Consider the following 13,865-nt stretch of genomic DNA (forward strand, 5'->3'; position numbering starts at 1 on the left):
GGGCAGGGGCTGCTGCTGGAACCCTGCACGATAGATGCTCCAGATTGCTAGAAACATTTAATTGTCTTACACTGACTCACGTCAAATTGCTCTTGTGTAAAGGCGGAATTTGCCATAACCACATCATTATTTAGCAATCTTGCTTTTAAAGAAATGCACCCACATATTTAACATATTAACTTTGTTCTAATTGCATACTTGACTGAATTTCCCACTGCTGTGGTCTGATCGTTTGCTGTTACAAAAGGGCCAATATGGGAACTTTCTTTTACTAGGGTTTAAAAATAAGTTAGAAAGTTTTAATATCAAATGATTCTCCTTAAAGGAATTAGGAGAATAGAATTATTCAAAATAAGATTAATTGAGCACTTCATCTGTCCAAGCATTTACCTGATTTACGTCATTTAATCCTCACATCAGCCCTGCGGTCATCACCCAACCCCACGGCCACCTCCTTGCCCTCTGCTTCGCTGTCTGGCCCCTGGCCTTGGCAAGCGGACTTTCTCTGGGGCTCTGATCCTTGTCAGTGTTCTAAGCCAGATGCCGGGGAAGTATTGCTCAAAGGAGTCACTGTTACAGCCTCTCAGCGTGAAGGACCGCTCTATCTGGTGCAGTCCCCTTCTCTGACTGCTGAGCCTTCAATCAATCAACAACTCTTTATTGAGCTCCTACTAAACGCTCAGTGCAGTGCCCTGTCTAGCCTCTGCATTCAGGCACCTTTCTAAGTGCTGCACGTGGATTCAGAGGGGGGTGGATGATTTGGATGAATCAGAGACCTTGAACCAGTCCTGAAGGGTGGAAGGGATTTGTCTGGCTGAGGAAGAGCAAGGTCATTGTAAGACAAAGAAATAATGACTTAAAAGTAAGGAAGGGGACAATGAAAAGGTACTGAGATGGGTTAGAGAAATAAGAAAAATTAAATTAGAACAAAGAATAGATTTTCCTCCAGATTCTCAAATGACGAAACATTGCAGCTAAAAGAAAATCTACACTTACAACTTTCCATAAGGTTTGTCAATTAGTAGACTGTCAACTTTAACACACATGCATAGTAATCTAGTGTCTTTACTGTAACCAAAAAGTTTATAGAATTATTAATATTCTGTAATACTCTTTTACTTTGATCATCTTGGTTATCTTAGATACATGCACTTAGATTACTGATGGATATTTAGGTAGAAAATTTTAGGACAAAGAGTAGAAGTTAAAAACTGGAATACCCACTGAAGTGCTGGAATTTACCCTTTGGAAATCCACAGACACAGGTTCAATCCCCAAACACCTATATATATCATATGTTTTCAGTTTTGATTAGTATAATTCACTCATCCATTACTTTAACCACCAAGACAGTTTCATGTTCATAAGAAACATAAATCACTTTATGTACTGTGTGTCCACATGTGCCTGAGGGAAAATGAACTTCATGGTGTAAATCCTAACTTTCTGCTCTCGTACCACTGCATCCTGCAAAACTGGGGCAAGGACTGACCACACCTAACTGTTTAGAGTCCCTGAAAACACACACCTACCTCCAAAACTTCCAACACCAGGTATTTACTTATATGCGAGATTATTCTTGATTTAATCTGTAGCCCTTTGGTTAATGGAGGTTGTCTCCTATTAAAAAGTGCTTGACTTTGTTTAGGCCATTTTTACTCCAATGTAGATACATTCATGGCTCTTTCCCTTAAAGGAGAGGGGAACAGAAAGGCAAGTCAGGGAGTGGGGAGTGACAGCTGGGGTAAAGGTGGAGACAGGCTTTGCACTCCTCACAGTTTGCTCAGGACTCTCCTTGTTCTATAACACATGATGATTTCTTAAATCTACCTGTACAAAAAGTCCTATGGTATTTAATAACAGTCTCCAGTCAAGCCTGTTTCATTTGGCTTTGACTTGCAATGCTTTTGTCTTACTGGAAATGGTTGTCCTTCTTGGCAGGGAAAATTAGGGATGTTTGGAGAAAAAGACCTAGAGAAATAGATTAGATGATCTTGTTGGGTCTACTTTTAAAAACTTCCTCGAGGTCAAACACTGGACAAGAAGATTCCCCCTGGAAATAGCAATCTAGATCAGGGATCCTTAATCTTTTTGGAAAAGTTTGGACTTTTGACAATTTCTCCTTTATGCATAAAATGTTTTGTATCATAAACTACCTGTAAGTATAAATACACAAGAATTTTGTTTTGAGGCTTTTGTTTTGAGATATTTTGGACTGACTCTTGAAATTACTGGAATCATATATGGGAGGCTGAGGGTCATTTGTTCATCCCCAATATCACTGTTCTAACCCAAGATGTTCACCCCCCAAAGGCTGACCTCAGGGAGATTATGCAGCCATGTGTGACTTAGAAGCCATGCTGTTTTTGAACAGAGCAACATTTATTTATATCAGAGGTCCATGCCAGGGTCCTAAGGTTCAAAGGATGGCATGAACAATTATAGGAACTGAATAAATGCTTTGTTTTTATGGCTGGTTCCATTTACCACCAGATGGCTCTATTGTATCGTCAGGAAATGCACATATGTATAAAATTGGTGGGCTCCTAAACCAAAGGGGAAATAAAGCAGCAGGGTTTTTTTTTTTTTTTTAATATGTAGGAACACAGTTCTTTTTTTCCTGTGGGGTTAATTGGAAGCAGCTGCAGCAGCCTGAACTTTCACAAGAAGACAGGACACATCCAAGGAAGCTATAGGAACATCATAATCCTAGCACATATGAGGTTTTCTTTTGAAGTTTTCATATTGCTGTGTATTTATTAATTAATTGTCTCAATGGCCAAAGAGTAGTCAGGAAGTGTTCTAGTCTCAGTAGTGCTGGTAACTGATATTCTCATACCAACTTTGCACATTTTTCTGCTTGTACATGAGAAAGAGCAATTTAATTTTGAGAGGGAAAGTCTACACATCTGCTGATTTGAGTCGTATTAGCCACGTTCTGGGGAAGAATGATCTGATTCTAAACCATGTAGTATCTGTGCTTTAATTAAACTTGTGATAAGAAGGTGACAATCAAAGGAAACAAGAGCTTCTCTGAATTCAAATGACTATGACCCCCAAGATAGGTGAATGTTAAAAATGTAGGCATTCTAGATGACATCTCTTATTGGGAACGTGAAATTTTGGTTCTAACCTCTTGAAGAAAAGTTCTGTTTGTATCAGGAATAAAAGTTGCAGACTAACCAAATTTCAACATGGATATTTTATTCTACCTTTCTAAAGCTGTTCATTGCTCGTTAATATGCATTTTTTTTACTCTGCCTTTAGACTCTAAACTGTTAAATAACACTATTGTTTTTGTAACATTTCATTGTTTTATTGCTATGTTGAAGAAGAAAAGGAGATGATTTGTGTGAGTTTATTAAGCCTGTCCTTAGTCCCCAGAGTTGTTTGAGATGCGCTCAGGAAACTACCCATGTCAAAAAGTAATACTTGATTATTGTTTTAAAGAAAGAGTCCCTGGAAACCAGACAGATGGCGTTTACTTTGGCACAGCTCGAGGCCTTGGAGATTTGCCTGAAGGAAGCAGAAGAAAAGGCTAAAGTCTTATCCGAACAGGTAATACCTGTCACTGGGACTGGAAATATATGTTCCTCAGTGTGCAGTAGAGCAAGGAAAATCTAAATATGTGTTTTAGCCTCTGTACCTAATGACACACACACACACACACACACACACACACACACACACACACACACACACACCCCATTTCATTCATTTTAGTTATAACAATAATTACTTTAATCTGTATGGACCTTTTCAGCCTTTAAAACTCCTCTTAGATTTATATTTAGATTTTCATTCGCCACAGCCCATGAGTTAGGAAAGCCATCTTTAAGCAAGTAGATTTCTGAATAAGTGAAACATATTTGCATTATAAACAGATAAGCCCCAAAGTAAGATAAAACCTATAGGAACCACACAGGAACAACTTTCTCCAATTATGTGAAGAAAGAGAGTTTTTCAAATCCTGGCATCCCTCTTGGGCTGTGACACTCACAGAAGCAAAGCAAGTCATAAGTGGAGCGTAGCCTCTACGGGCCGTCGGGTGGCCTTATAGGTCATCTGCCTACACACCAGGTCTCCGATTGCAGAGACACGGAGTATGGCTATCAGTAAAGCTCAGACCATTTCCCAACACAATTACACTTTGCAAACAGCATAGTGTACGTGGTACAAATCCTACTGTTACCGTTGCCCTTGCCCCTGGGCAGGGGGGCTTGGCAGAGAGCAAAGCTGCCAGGAGTGTGGGTCCTCCCACAGCACAGGGCACCAGTGCTCACTGTTGGTGGCAGTCGGTGGAGGAAAAGGACACAGACCCTGAGATGCTATAAACATTGATTGATTTGTCATGGATTGAGACATTTTGCAAATAAATTTTTAGAAACTTCTGAAAAACAATTTTGAGTTTTTAATAAGAAAGCTCTGTAATAGCAAAAGTTGAGTGCATCAGAATTTTATAAGAATTTTTGCAGAGATGAGGGGGAAAATGTGCTTGGTTATGAGAAAAAGAAGTACATTTAACATGTCTTGTAGGGATACATGCACAAATGGCCTCCATTTTTTTTTTTCAGCTTACCAAAAAAGTACATCTCTTACTTTGGGATGTGTTTATTGCTAACTACCTAAATGTGATAGACGCAAGGGGTCACGGGGGCCTTCCGTCAATTAACAAAAGCGTGGTGCCCTAGGCCCAGACCCACTGGGGAAAGATTCCATCTCACCCATGTGCCATAACGCTGGCTTGCCAACTCGTCTTTTCTTTAAAACAACAGAAAAAGCAAGCTTCAAACTGTGGCAAAATTTGAATTACAAAGAATATAATGATAAACATGAGGTACCATTTCAAAGCATAAAAACTAAGGATTTCAGAGCACACAGACTTGGAAGAAATTTTGAATGGCTAACTAAAAGAGGGCACCCTTGCTGGTATTAGGTTACACTAAGAAGATGTATGCTTATTTTGTAATTGAACGTCTTTTAATGATTTAAATCAGTAAAATTCAGTTCACCCATAAAAGTTCTCATCCCTTTTGCTCTTTATAAAATGTTTTTATCCAACGCAAATAGCCCCTAATATTTAAGATTCTTAACTGGATGATCCCTTTATGTAACATCAAACAATTAGATACTTCTTTTCAGTGTTTAGCAGATTAATTACATAAAATGGAAACTGGATTTCACTCACCTTCTTTGTAACTACCATGAGTAAGATGTTAGTTAGCTGTTTGAGGGAAGAAAGATAGATAAGCAAAGCTTTTCTACCCAAGTAGCTCACAACCAAAAGAATCACTGTAGGGGCTGGAGAGTGAAAATAGTAGGTGTTTGTATGGTTCCCAGATAGACTGCAGCACAGTATTAAGCTGCAGGATCTGTGTATGTTATTTTCCTGAAGTATTGCCCCTGAGTGGCCAAATCTGCATATAACCAAGGCAATTTAATTGGAAGTTGGCAATGGTGTGAGGAAAAGGAGAATATTATGTGCGGAAAAAAAAGCACATTACAGGCATTTTCAATGTTACCTTTTTAATTAAGCTGAATATTTTATTAGATTTGGCTGTCTCCACTGTTACTGTTGAAATAGGTTAATCAAATATAGACACTGTTCTCAGAGGATTTAATCCTGAAATTTTTGCTTTCTTCAGTGTTTCAGTTTAGTCTTATTCTTGAAGAGATAAAAACTGTAACGACACTCCCCTCCCCCCTATTTTTAAATTCAGTAGATGTTTTAAAAATGTGATGGCGGAAGGATAGGGAAAGGTAAGGGGAGCAAATAGCCTTTCTTAAAGCTAAGAAAGGAGAATATTTCTGAATGGGACACATGTCTCAAACAATCAAACATTTGTCCACTGGGTGCCACTGTCTTCCTTACCAGGCTAGGCCACTTTGTGGTTGCAAAAAGAGAAACTGTCTTTAGTGGTCCAGACAATGATATATGTGTGTGTGTGTGTGTGTGTGTGTGTGTGTGTGTGTGTGTGTGTGTGTGTGTGTGCGTGTGTGTGTGTGAAGGAGTATTTTTTCCTGTTTACGTGTATACATGTTAAGGCTTTTTTTTTTTTAACTTCTTTATTGGAGTATAATTGCTTTACAATGGTGTGTTAGTTTCTGCTTTATAACAAAGTGAATCGGCTATACATATACATATATCCCCATATCTCTTCCCTCTTGAGTCTCCCTCCCTCCCACCCTCCCTATCCCACCCCTCTAGGTGGTCACAAAGCACCAAGCTGATCTCCCTGTGCCACGCGGCTGCTTCCCACTAGCTATCTATTTTACCTTTGGTAGTGTATATATGTCCATGACACTCTCTCACTTTGTCCCAGCTTACCCTTCCCCCTCCCTGTGTCCTCAAGTCCATTCTCCAGTAGGTCTGTGTCTTTATTCCTGTGCTGCCGCTAGGTTCTTCATGACCATTTTTTTTTTTTTTTTTAGATTCCATATATATGTGTTAGCATACGGTATTTGTTTTTCTCTTTCTGACTTACTTCACTCTGTATGACAGACTCTAGGTCCATCCACCTCACTACAAGTAACTCAATTTCATTTCTTTTTATGGCTGAGTTAAGGCTTCTTTTAAATACCATTAATTTAGGATTTGTCACAAAGACAGTGGGAATGCTAGCTGGCTTTCACTGGTAATCCAAATCATTTTGTCAGATGGGCTGGCCTGGTGGGCTAGAAACAAGGGGGAAGAGGAGAGGAAATGTCGAGGACAAAGATTTGTGCTGGAACTAAGGAGTGGAAGCTCATGGTATTGTCAACCAGTGGGTCCTGCCTTTGCGAAACTTCTGAATTTTGACATTAGCTAAATTCTTACCTCCTGGCTCTGCCTCTTAGTGATGCACATAGAACTAACCCAGATAGATGCCTCGGGGTTCATCTACACTAAACGCCTGTTGGTCCTGGGCCTCAGGTTACTTAAATTGAACCTTTCTAGGGTCCCTTCCAGCAAGGTCTCTGTTGGCTCACTATGCAAAAGAAGGAACTTAGTGAGGAAATAAGGAGAGTGTGGTGCTTCCTCTGTGAGGTCACAGACTTCTTTGTTGGATTCCCTTAGCTAACAATTATTCTTTATTTCCCTGCAGTCATGCCACTAGTGTCAAAATAAAAGAAATATGACATCAGGATAATTTGCAATTAGTACTTTTAATTGGGGCTGTTCACAGCTCTAAGAAGTAAGTTTGCAGCAAGTCAGCTGGCCAGAGTGAGAAAGGGACATAAGAATCCATCTCTTTTCCTGGGTAATAATTGTAGATAATTCAAAACATTGCCAAGTTTTGCTAAGAAAATACTTGATTATATTTCCTGCAGGTTAAGACCCGTGGGGGGAAATGCCTGGAAATTAGGTAGTAGAGAAAGGACTAGACAAGGAGACACAGGAAAGAAGGAAAAGAGTCAAGAGTAGAAAAAATAAGAGTGAAAAGGTTTCAGGGGAAACTCATAACAAGGCAGTTTTTGCCTGTGTGCTGGCTTCTATCCCCAGTGCACACGGGAGGGACAAAGAAAGGGGCTCCGGGGGTTGCAGTTGATGACCGTACGTGAGCAAAGAGATTGCACAGTTTTTGTGCTAAGAGAGTGTCAGGAGAAGCCACAGTGTCAGAGTGGAGCACAGATCCAGAGAGCCACCAGCGCAGAGGGACGCGGGAGGCCAGTTCCTGAGACGTTTCCTCTGGGAGCAGTGTCGGCCCAGTGTGCCTCAGTCATCACCAGCCTCTGGTTCCCGGCTCCCAGCAGCAGACCCGGGAGAGCTCCGGCTTTGTTTCTGCCCCAGGACTTGCTAGCTTTATGACCTTGGGCAGTTCCCTTAGTCTCTCTGAGTCACAGCGGTCTTATGCAGAAGAGGGTGAACACACTGGTTTCATAGGGCTGTAGTGAGGATTGAACGAGAGGAGTGTACCTGGTTCTTAGTAGGTTCTCAATGAATGTTAATTTATCTCTACCGCTGCTAGTGGTCATAACAGAACTGTATTTTCTGAGTCATATGTCATGGGCTTGTGTGTGTGTGTGTGTGTGTGTGTGTGTGTGTGTGTGTGTGTATGTAAGTTTCCTTTTCTACTGATGTCTCTCAAAGTGTTTGAAAGACACCCAGATCGCAACACAGTGGCTCTTCTCCAGTGCTCACAATCTCAGAGTCTTTCAACCAGGAAAGGTCCCCTTCCCACCCCAGTTCCCCTGTCCTAGCTGGCTTTTTTACCACCCAGCTTTCTCTTCTCTTCTTTCTCAGCTCCTCATTTGGTAAAGGGACTTTAGTACTTTAACCTTCTTTCCGCTTCATCTCTTAAGTCTTCTATCTGTTTCTGCCCATTCTCTGATTTTGCCAAGATTGGGAGCTGAATTGCCCATTCAGCTCTGGTATCTGGTCTTTTCAGAGTTTGTGGGGGGGGGAACTGGGGAGTGAGGGGAATCTGTGGTCATTTTCTCACCAAGGAGGTGAATCCAGTAACAATTATGTAGTCAGAATTAGCTTCAGGCGTCTTTCGGATACCATACCTAGCAAAACATTAGTTATATATTAAGTGTGGCATATACGGTAGCTGCGAAAGAGATGTCATTATTTGAAGCAAGAGCTAGGAGGTGGGAAGCTTGGTGGGGAACTTGATCTTTTTTTCTACCAACTGTTTTTCCCAGGTAGGAATAAGACATAGACAAGACACGGCAAGGGGCCCTTGATGGTCTTTGGAGCATAAAAATAATTTTGCCCTTTTTGTTTTCATAAAGAGAGATTTATTGGTGACAAAGTGCAGAGAAATTTCAATGGAGAAGAACATGCTAGTTTTATTTCTCAACTTTTGAAAAAAGCACATGGGAGTCTTTTTCTTACTTCTTAGTCATAGCTCATATACCAGTTAGGCATAGTTTCCCCCTTACCTGATGAGAGAGACATTTCCAAAAGCCCCAAATAAAACTAGTAACAGCAGCTTCCTGTATCCTCACTCTTTACTGAACTGGACCAATTATGTTATATTCAAAGACGATTCCTTTCCCTTTCTTTTTTCCCCTGGGATCTCCCTGTCTAAGGTTCTCTTCCATCTTAAAGAATAGCAGAAGCAATAATGGAGACAAAGCATGAAAGGGGGTGTAGTGGGGTGGTGGTTAAGTTCACATCCTATAGGGATTCAGGCCTGGTACCAGACCCCTGCAGTGTATTGCCAATGGCAGGCAGAGTAGAGAAACTGACATTCATTAAGCACCTATAGTGTTCCAGGTACTGTGCTTCAATTGACAGACATTTCATTTGATCCACACAAGAACCCTATTAGGGCACTATTATTATAATCCCCATGAGGAAAATGAGACTCAAAAACGTTAAGCCATTTTCCCAAGGTCATACAGTTAATAAACAGTGAGGCTGATATTAGAACATAAGTATTTTTAAAATTCAAAGACCCTGTTCCTAAGAACGTGTGGTCATAGGTCAAAGCCATTTAAAGAAGTTTCCTACTCAAGCAGCACTGAACAAAAAGAACTCACCCTGGTTCCCAAACTGGAACCTAGAGGCTTGTTAGATAGATTGCTGGGTCCCACCCCCAGAGTGTATGATTCAGTCCATCTGGGGTGGAGGTCAAGAATGTGCATTTCTAACAAGTTCCCACTCTACACTGAAGTGAATTTTCAGCCCTAACCCAAACCAAATGGTGAAGAGGAACCATCACTCTTGCTTTGCACCCCCCAGCTCCACAGTAACTAAGTGAATCAGTGAGGATTAATCTTGGGTACATAAAACAAACAACCCAAATAAGAGTGGCCTAAACAAGTAATCGAGTAAGTCTGGACACAGGGAGCCCAGAATAGGCTCAGGAGCTCCGCAGCTCTCAGAGGCCTGGGCTTGGTCTCCACGCATTCACAAACATAGCTTCCATCCTCAGGGTGCAAGAGGCACCTGCAGCTGCGGCCATTCATGAAGTCAAGTAGCATGAAGATGAAAAAGGCAAGTGCAAAATAGGGACGGACAACTGCCAACTGAGCAGCCTCTTTGAAGAGCTTTTCTCCAAAACTCATCTAATGAATTCTTACATATGCCTGACCATGGTTAATATCATGGGGGCTAGGAAATATGGATTTTTAACTGGGCACATTGTCACTCCAAGAGTATAAGGGTTTTTTTTTTTTTTTTTTTTTTTTTTACTAAGAAGGGGAGAATGGATATTAGGTTAGCAAATATCTGCTTTGCTCATCCAACCCCTTCACCATACTGTTGCATGTAGTGCTTTGTCTGGTAACATCAAGGTTCTTTTGCATGTAAATATCCAGTTTTCCTAGCACCATTTGTTGAAGAGACGATTTTTCCCCATTGAATGGTCTTGAAAGCCTTGTCAAAAATCAATTATTCAGGGGTTTCCCTGGTGGCGCAGTGGTTAAGAATCTGCTTGCCAATGCAGGGGATACGGGTTCGAGACCTGGTCTGGGAAGATCCCACATGCCGCGGAGCGACTAAGCCCGTGAGCCACAACTACTGAGCCTGCGCGTCTGGAGCCTGTGCTCCGCAACAAGAGAGGCCGCGATAGTGAGAGGCCCGCGCACTGCGATGAAGAGTGGCCCCCGCTCTCCGCAACTGGAGAAAGCCCTCGCACAGAAACGAAGACCCAACACAGCCAAAAATAAAATATAAGTAAATAAATAAATTTTAAAAAAAATCAATTATTCATAGATGCATGGCTCTATGGACTCTCAATTCCAATGCTCTATAATGGAATGACTTTCAGCAGTTATTTCTGGTTGTAAATCTCAGGTGAATTTTTGAGCTGGAATTTAGAGTCAGTCTTCTGGGTCCTTTACCAATACTTTCTCTCAGTGTGAGAACTATCATGAACCCCTCTGACATATGCAATAGTTTCTGGCAATTGAACGAAGCTTCTAACTGATCTTTTACCTTTAAGACTGAGAAAAGTAAGCAGAAAACCAGAAAGATAAAAGGCTAGTATGTTTGACTCTAATAACCAAAACTTATTCATCATTTTGTACCTAAGGCTCTAAAATAAACTCCCATTATTTGCGTCTTAGTGTTCAATCTATGTTTTCTTTAAGTTTAGGAATAGAAAGGATATATCTCCAGCAACTTTTTAGATGCTGAATATGTGTGTGAGTAGCTAAAAGTGATTTGATACATATTGAGATTGCCACCAAAAATGTTCTGGTTCTTTTTCCATTGTTTAAGTGCAACAGTGGATCCCTTGATGTCAAGTTTATTTGAAAAAAGTAATGTGCCCTTGGTAGGAGTATTCATTTCTGCAAACGCTCAGAAATTATGCTTGATATGCCAATCTGAAATCATGAGTTTTTGTGAATGAGTTTTTGTTTTCCAATCTGTTTGGAAGTCTACTTTAATGCCACAAAATCACAAGCAGCTTGTTTGACTTGGAATATGTTTCCTAATCACCATGAAACCAAGCAATTGAGAATTTTGTTAAACAATTTGGTTCTAGTTTATTTTATTGTGGAAGAGTTCCCTCTTAACACACACACACACACACACACACACACACACACACACCCTCCTATCTAAGCAGTTGTCAATTTTAACCCTCTTACTGGATTGTTGCACACCAACTGGGAACCTCAGAGGATGTAAGGAAGGAATACAAGCTGGTGAAGAGATGTGTTGTTTTGAGTAGAGTCGAGCACAATGACAAATGGGCTTCTGTTGTCATTGTTGTTACAGGCGGGATGCTTGGACTTCTGGCCTGTTACATAACTAAAGACTTCCTTTTGCTTGTAAATGTCAAGATCAAACAGAGGTCAGTTTTAAATAGCGGACCCAGTGCTTTTAAATGTGACTTTCTTGTCTAAGAAAAAGCAAATGCCTTGCCCCTTATAAGTCTTGGCTCTGCTGATAAGAGCAAGTATTTTTTTGCATGGGCATAACCTGCATTTTCTTCATAAAATTTTCTCAGAGATGGCAAACTAACTTTCACTTTGCTTAACCTCTACAAGGAAATTAGTAAATTAGGTGTACGCTTTTGTTGAATTATTCATTTATTCATTCAATAAAATATTTATTGAGCCCTTACTGTGAGCCAAGTGTTCTGCAAGGTACTCCTACGTATGTTAGCTCGTGTATTTTTCCCACTGGTCCTGGAAATTTGCATTCCCATTTTGCAAATGATGAAAGCTCTTTTGTGGGATTGCAGCCTGCTTGTCTGCTCTTTCTACACATTCTCCCTTAGTGACTTGCCTTTAGAGCACAATCCACCGAGAAGAACCAAGTTTTCATCATTAGTCCTGATCTTCCTCCTGACCCCAGACCTGGATATCCAACTGCCTACTGAATAGGCCCACCAAGGTTCTCAGAGGCAACTCAAACTCTACCTGTCCATTAGCTTCCTGCCCCAAGTCTGTTCCTGCTCTCAAATCCCCTAGGCCAGGGAGAGGTGCCACCTGCACCCCCTGTGGCTTATATCTGAAATCTGTGCTGCTTTGATTCTTTCTTCTTCCTCACCCCACACATCCAATTGCTAAGTACTATGAATGATTTCTCTCAAACGGTTCTTCAGTCCATCTTCTTTTCTCTATCTCTACCACCATTACCCTTGTCCAGGCCACCAACTGCAGAAACTTCTCCCTACTTTACTTTCATTATGGTCCTTGTTCGATGACTCATCAACACTATAGCCAGAGTGAAGATTCTACAACGCAGACCTCCTATTTCTCCTCACTTATATCCTAAATTAGCCCCCTAAATTAGCCCCCTGTCAGGATCAAATATATACTTCTTAACGGATTTTATAATCCTCTGTGGTCTAATCCCCTACTTATTTCTCCAGTTTTATCTTATACCACTCCAAGCATATTACTATGACACCACTTTCAATTTCTTGAAAGGAATGTATTCTCTCTTACTTTCTTATCTATAAAAAACCAAAAGGCCTTGTTCCTTACAGTCAAGTTTTAATTAATGCATCTCTTTCCCTCTACTTCTGCAGAGAATTGCTCTGCTCTGTTTCCACCACCTCCTTTTCCATTAACCAACAAAACCCAACAAACTTCTCCCTTCAGATCTTCAATTAGATGCACTTACTCCAAAATGCTTTTCTTCCTCTTTCAAGTTTGAGTTAGATGTCCTTACTAGGTGCTCTCATAATCCTTCTCCCATTTTACCACCTTCCCCACCCCACCCCCACTAACTAGAATGGTCTATATCTCCCATTACACCATATGTTCCATGGAATAGAAGTACAGACAGTGATTTCCCTGAGGTATCAAATCAAGTTAGGATTCATCCAGTCATCTCTCTGATGTCAAAGTTATGCTCTTTCCATTATAACAACTGTAGTTGATCCTATAGGCAATGGGGAGCCATTAAAGGGTTTGAAGTGTATTCAGATTTGCCCTCAGACAGAAAACTCTGTGTCTACTGAGAACAGATTTATTAGGAGACCAGAGTCAGGCATATCATGTGTCGGTGCTTGCAAAAATCCAGTTTAGAAATGATAAGTGCCTATTAGTAGTGAAGAGAAGAAAGAGACAAGAAATATTTACAAGATGGTTTGGTAATTAATTAAATGGAAAAGTAGTATTCAAGACTGATCCCAACCATTGCATCAAAAAGAATAAAATATCTAGGAATACACCTACCTAAGGAGGCAAAAGACCTGTACTCTGAAAACTACAATGAAGAAAATCAAGACAACAAAAACAGATGGAAAGATATACCATGTTCATGGATTAGAAGAATCAATATTGTTAAAATGATCATACTATCCAAGGCAATCTACAGATTCAATGCAATCCCTATCAAATTACCAATGGCATTTTCCACAGAACTAGGACAAAAAATTTTAAATTTGTATGGAAACACAGAAAGTCCCAAATAGGCAAAACAATCTTGAGAAAGAAGAACAGAGCTGGAGGAATCATGCTCCCTCACT

At 40.5% G+C, this 13,865-nt stretch overlaps 1 protein-coding gene across 1 annotated transcript in view; it reads left to right on the plus strand.

The window, feature by feature from the left end:
- Positions 1-13,865, plus strand: part of CCDC192 (coiled-coil domain containing 192) — a 228,233-nt gene that overhangs the window by 32,870 nt on the left and 181,498 nt on the right. The window contains exon 2 of the mRNA XM_036847282.1: positions 3,451-3,558. Coding sequence (XP_036703177.1) covers positions 3,451-3,558 — 108 coding nt within the window. The remainder of the gene's footprint in view (positions 1-3,450; positions 3,559-13,865) is intronic.

This window comes from Balaenoptera musculus, chromosome 3 (assembly GCF_009873245.2).
Source record: "Balaenoptera musculus isolate JJ_BM4_2016_0621 chromosome 3, mBalMus1.pri.v3, whole genome shotgun sequence".
NCBI lineage: Eukaryota > Metazoa > Chordata > Mammalia > Artiodactyla > Balaenopteridae > Balaenoptera > Balaenoptera musculus.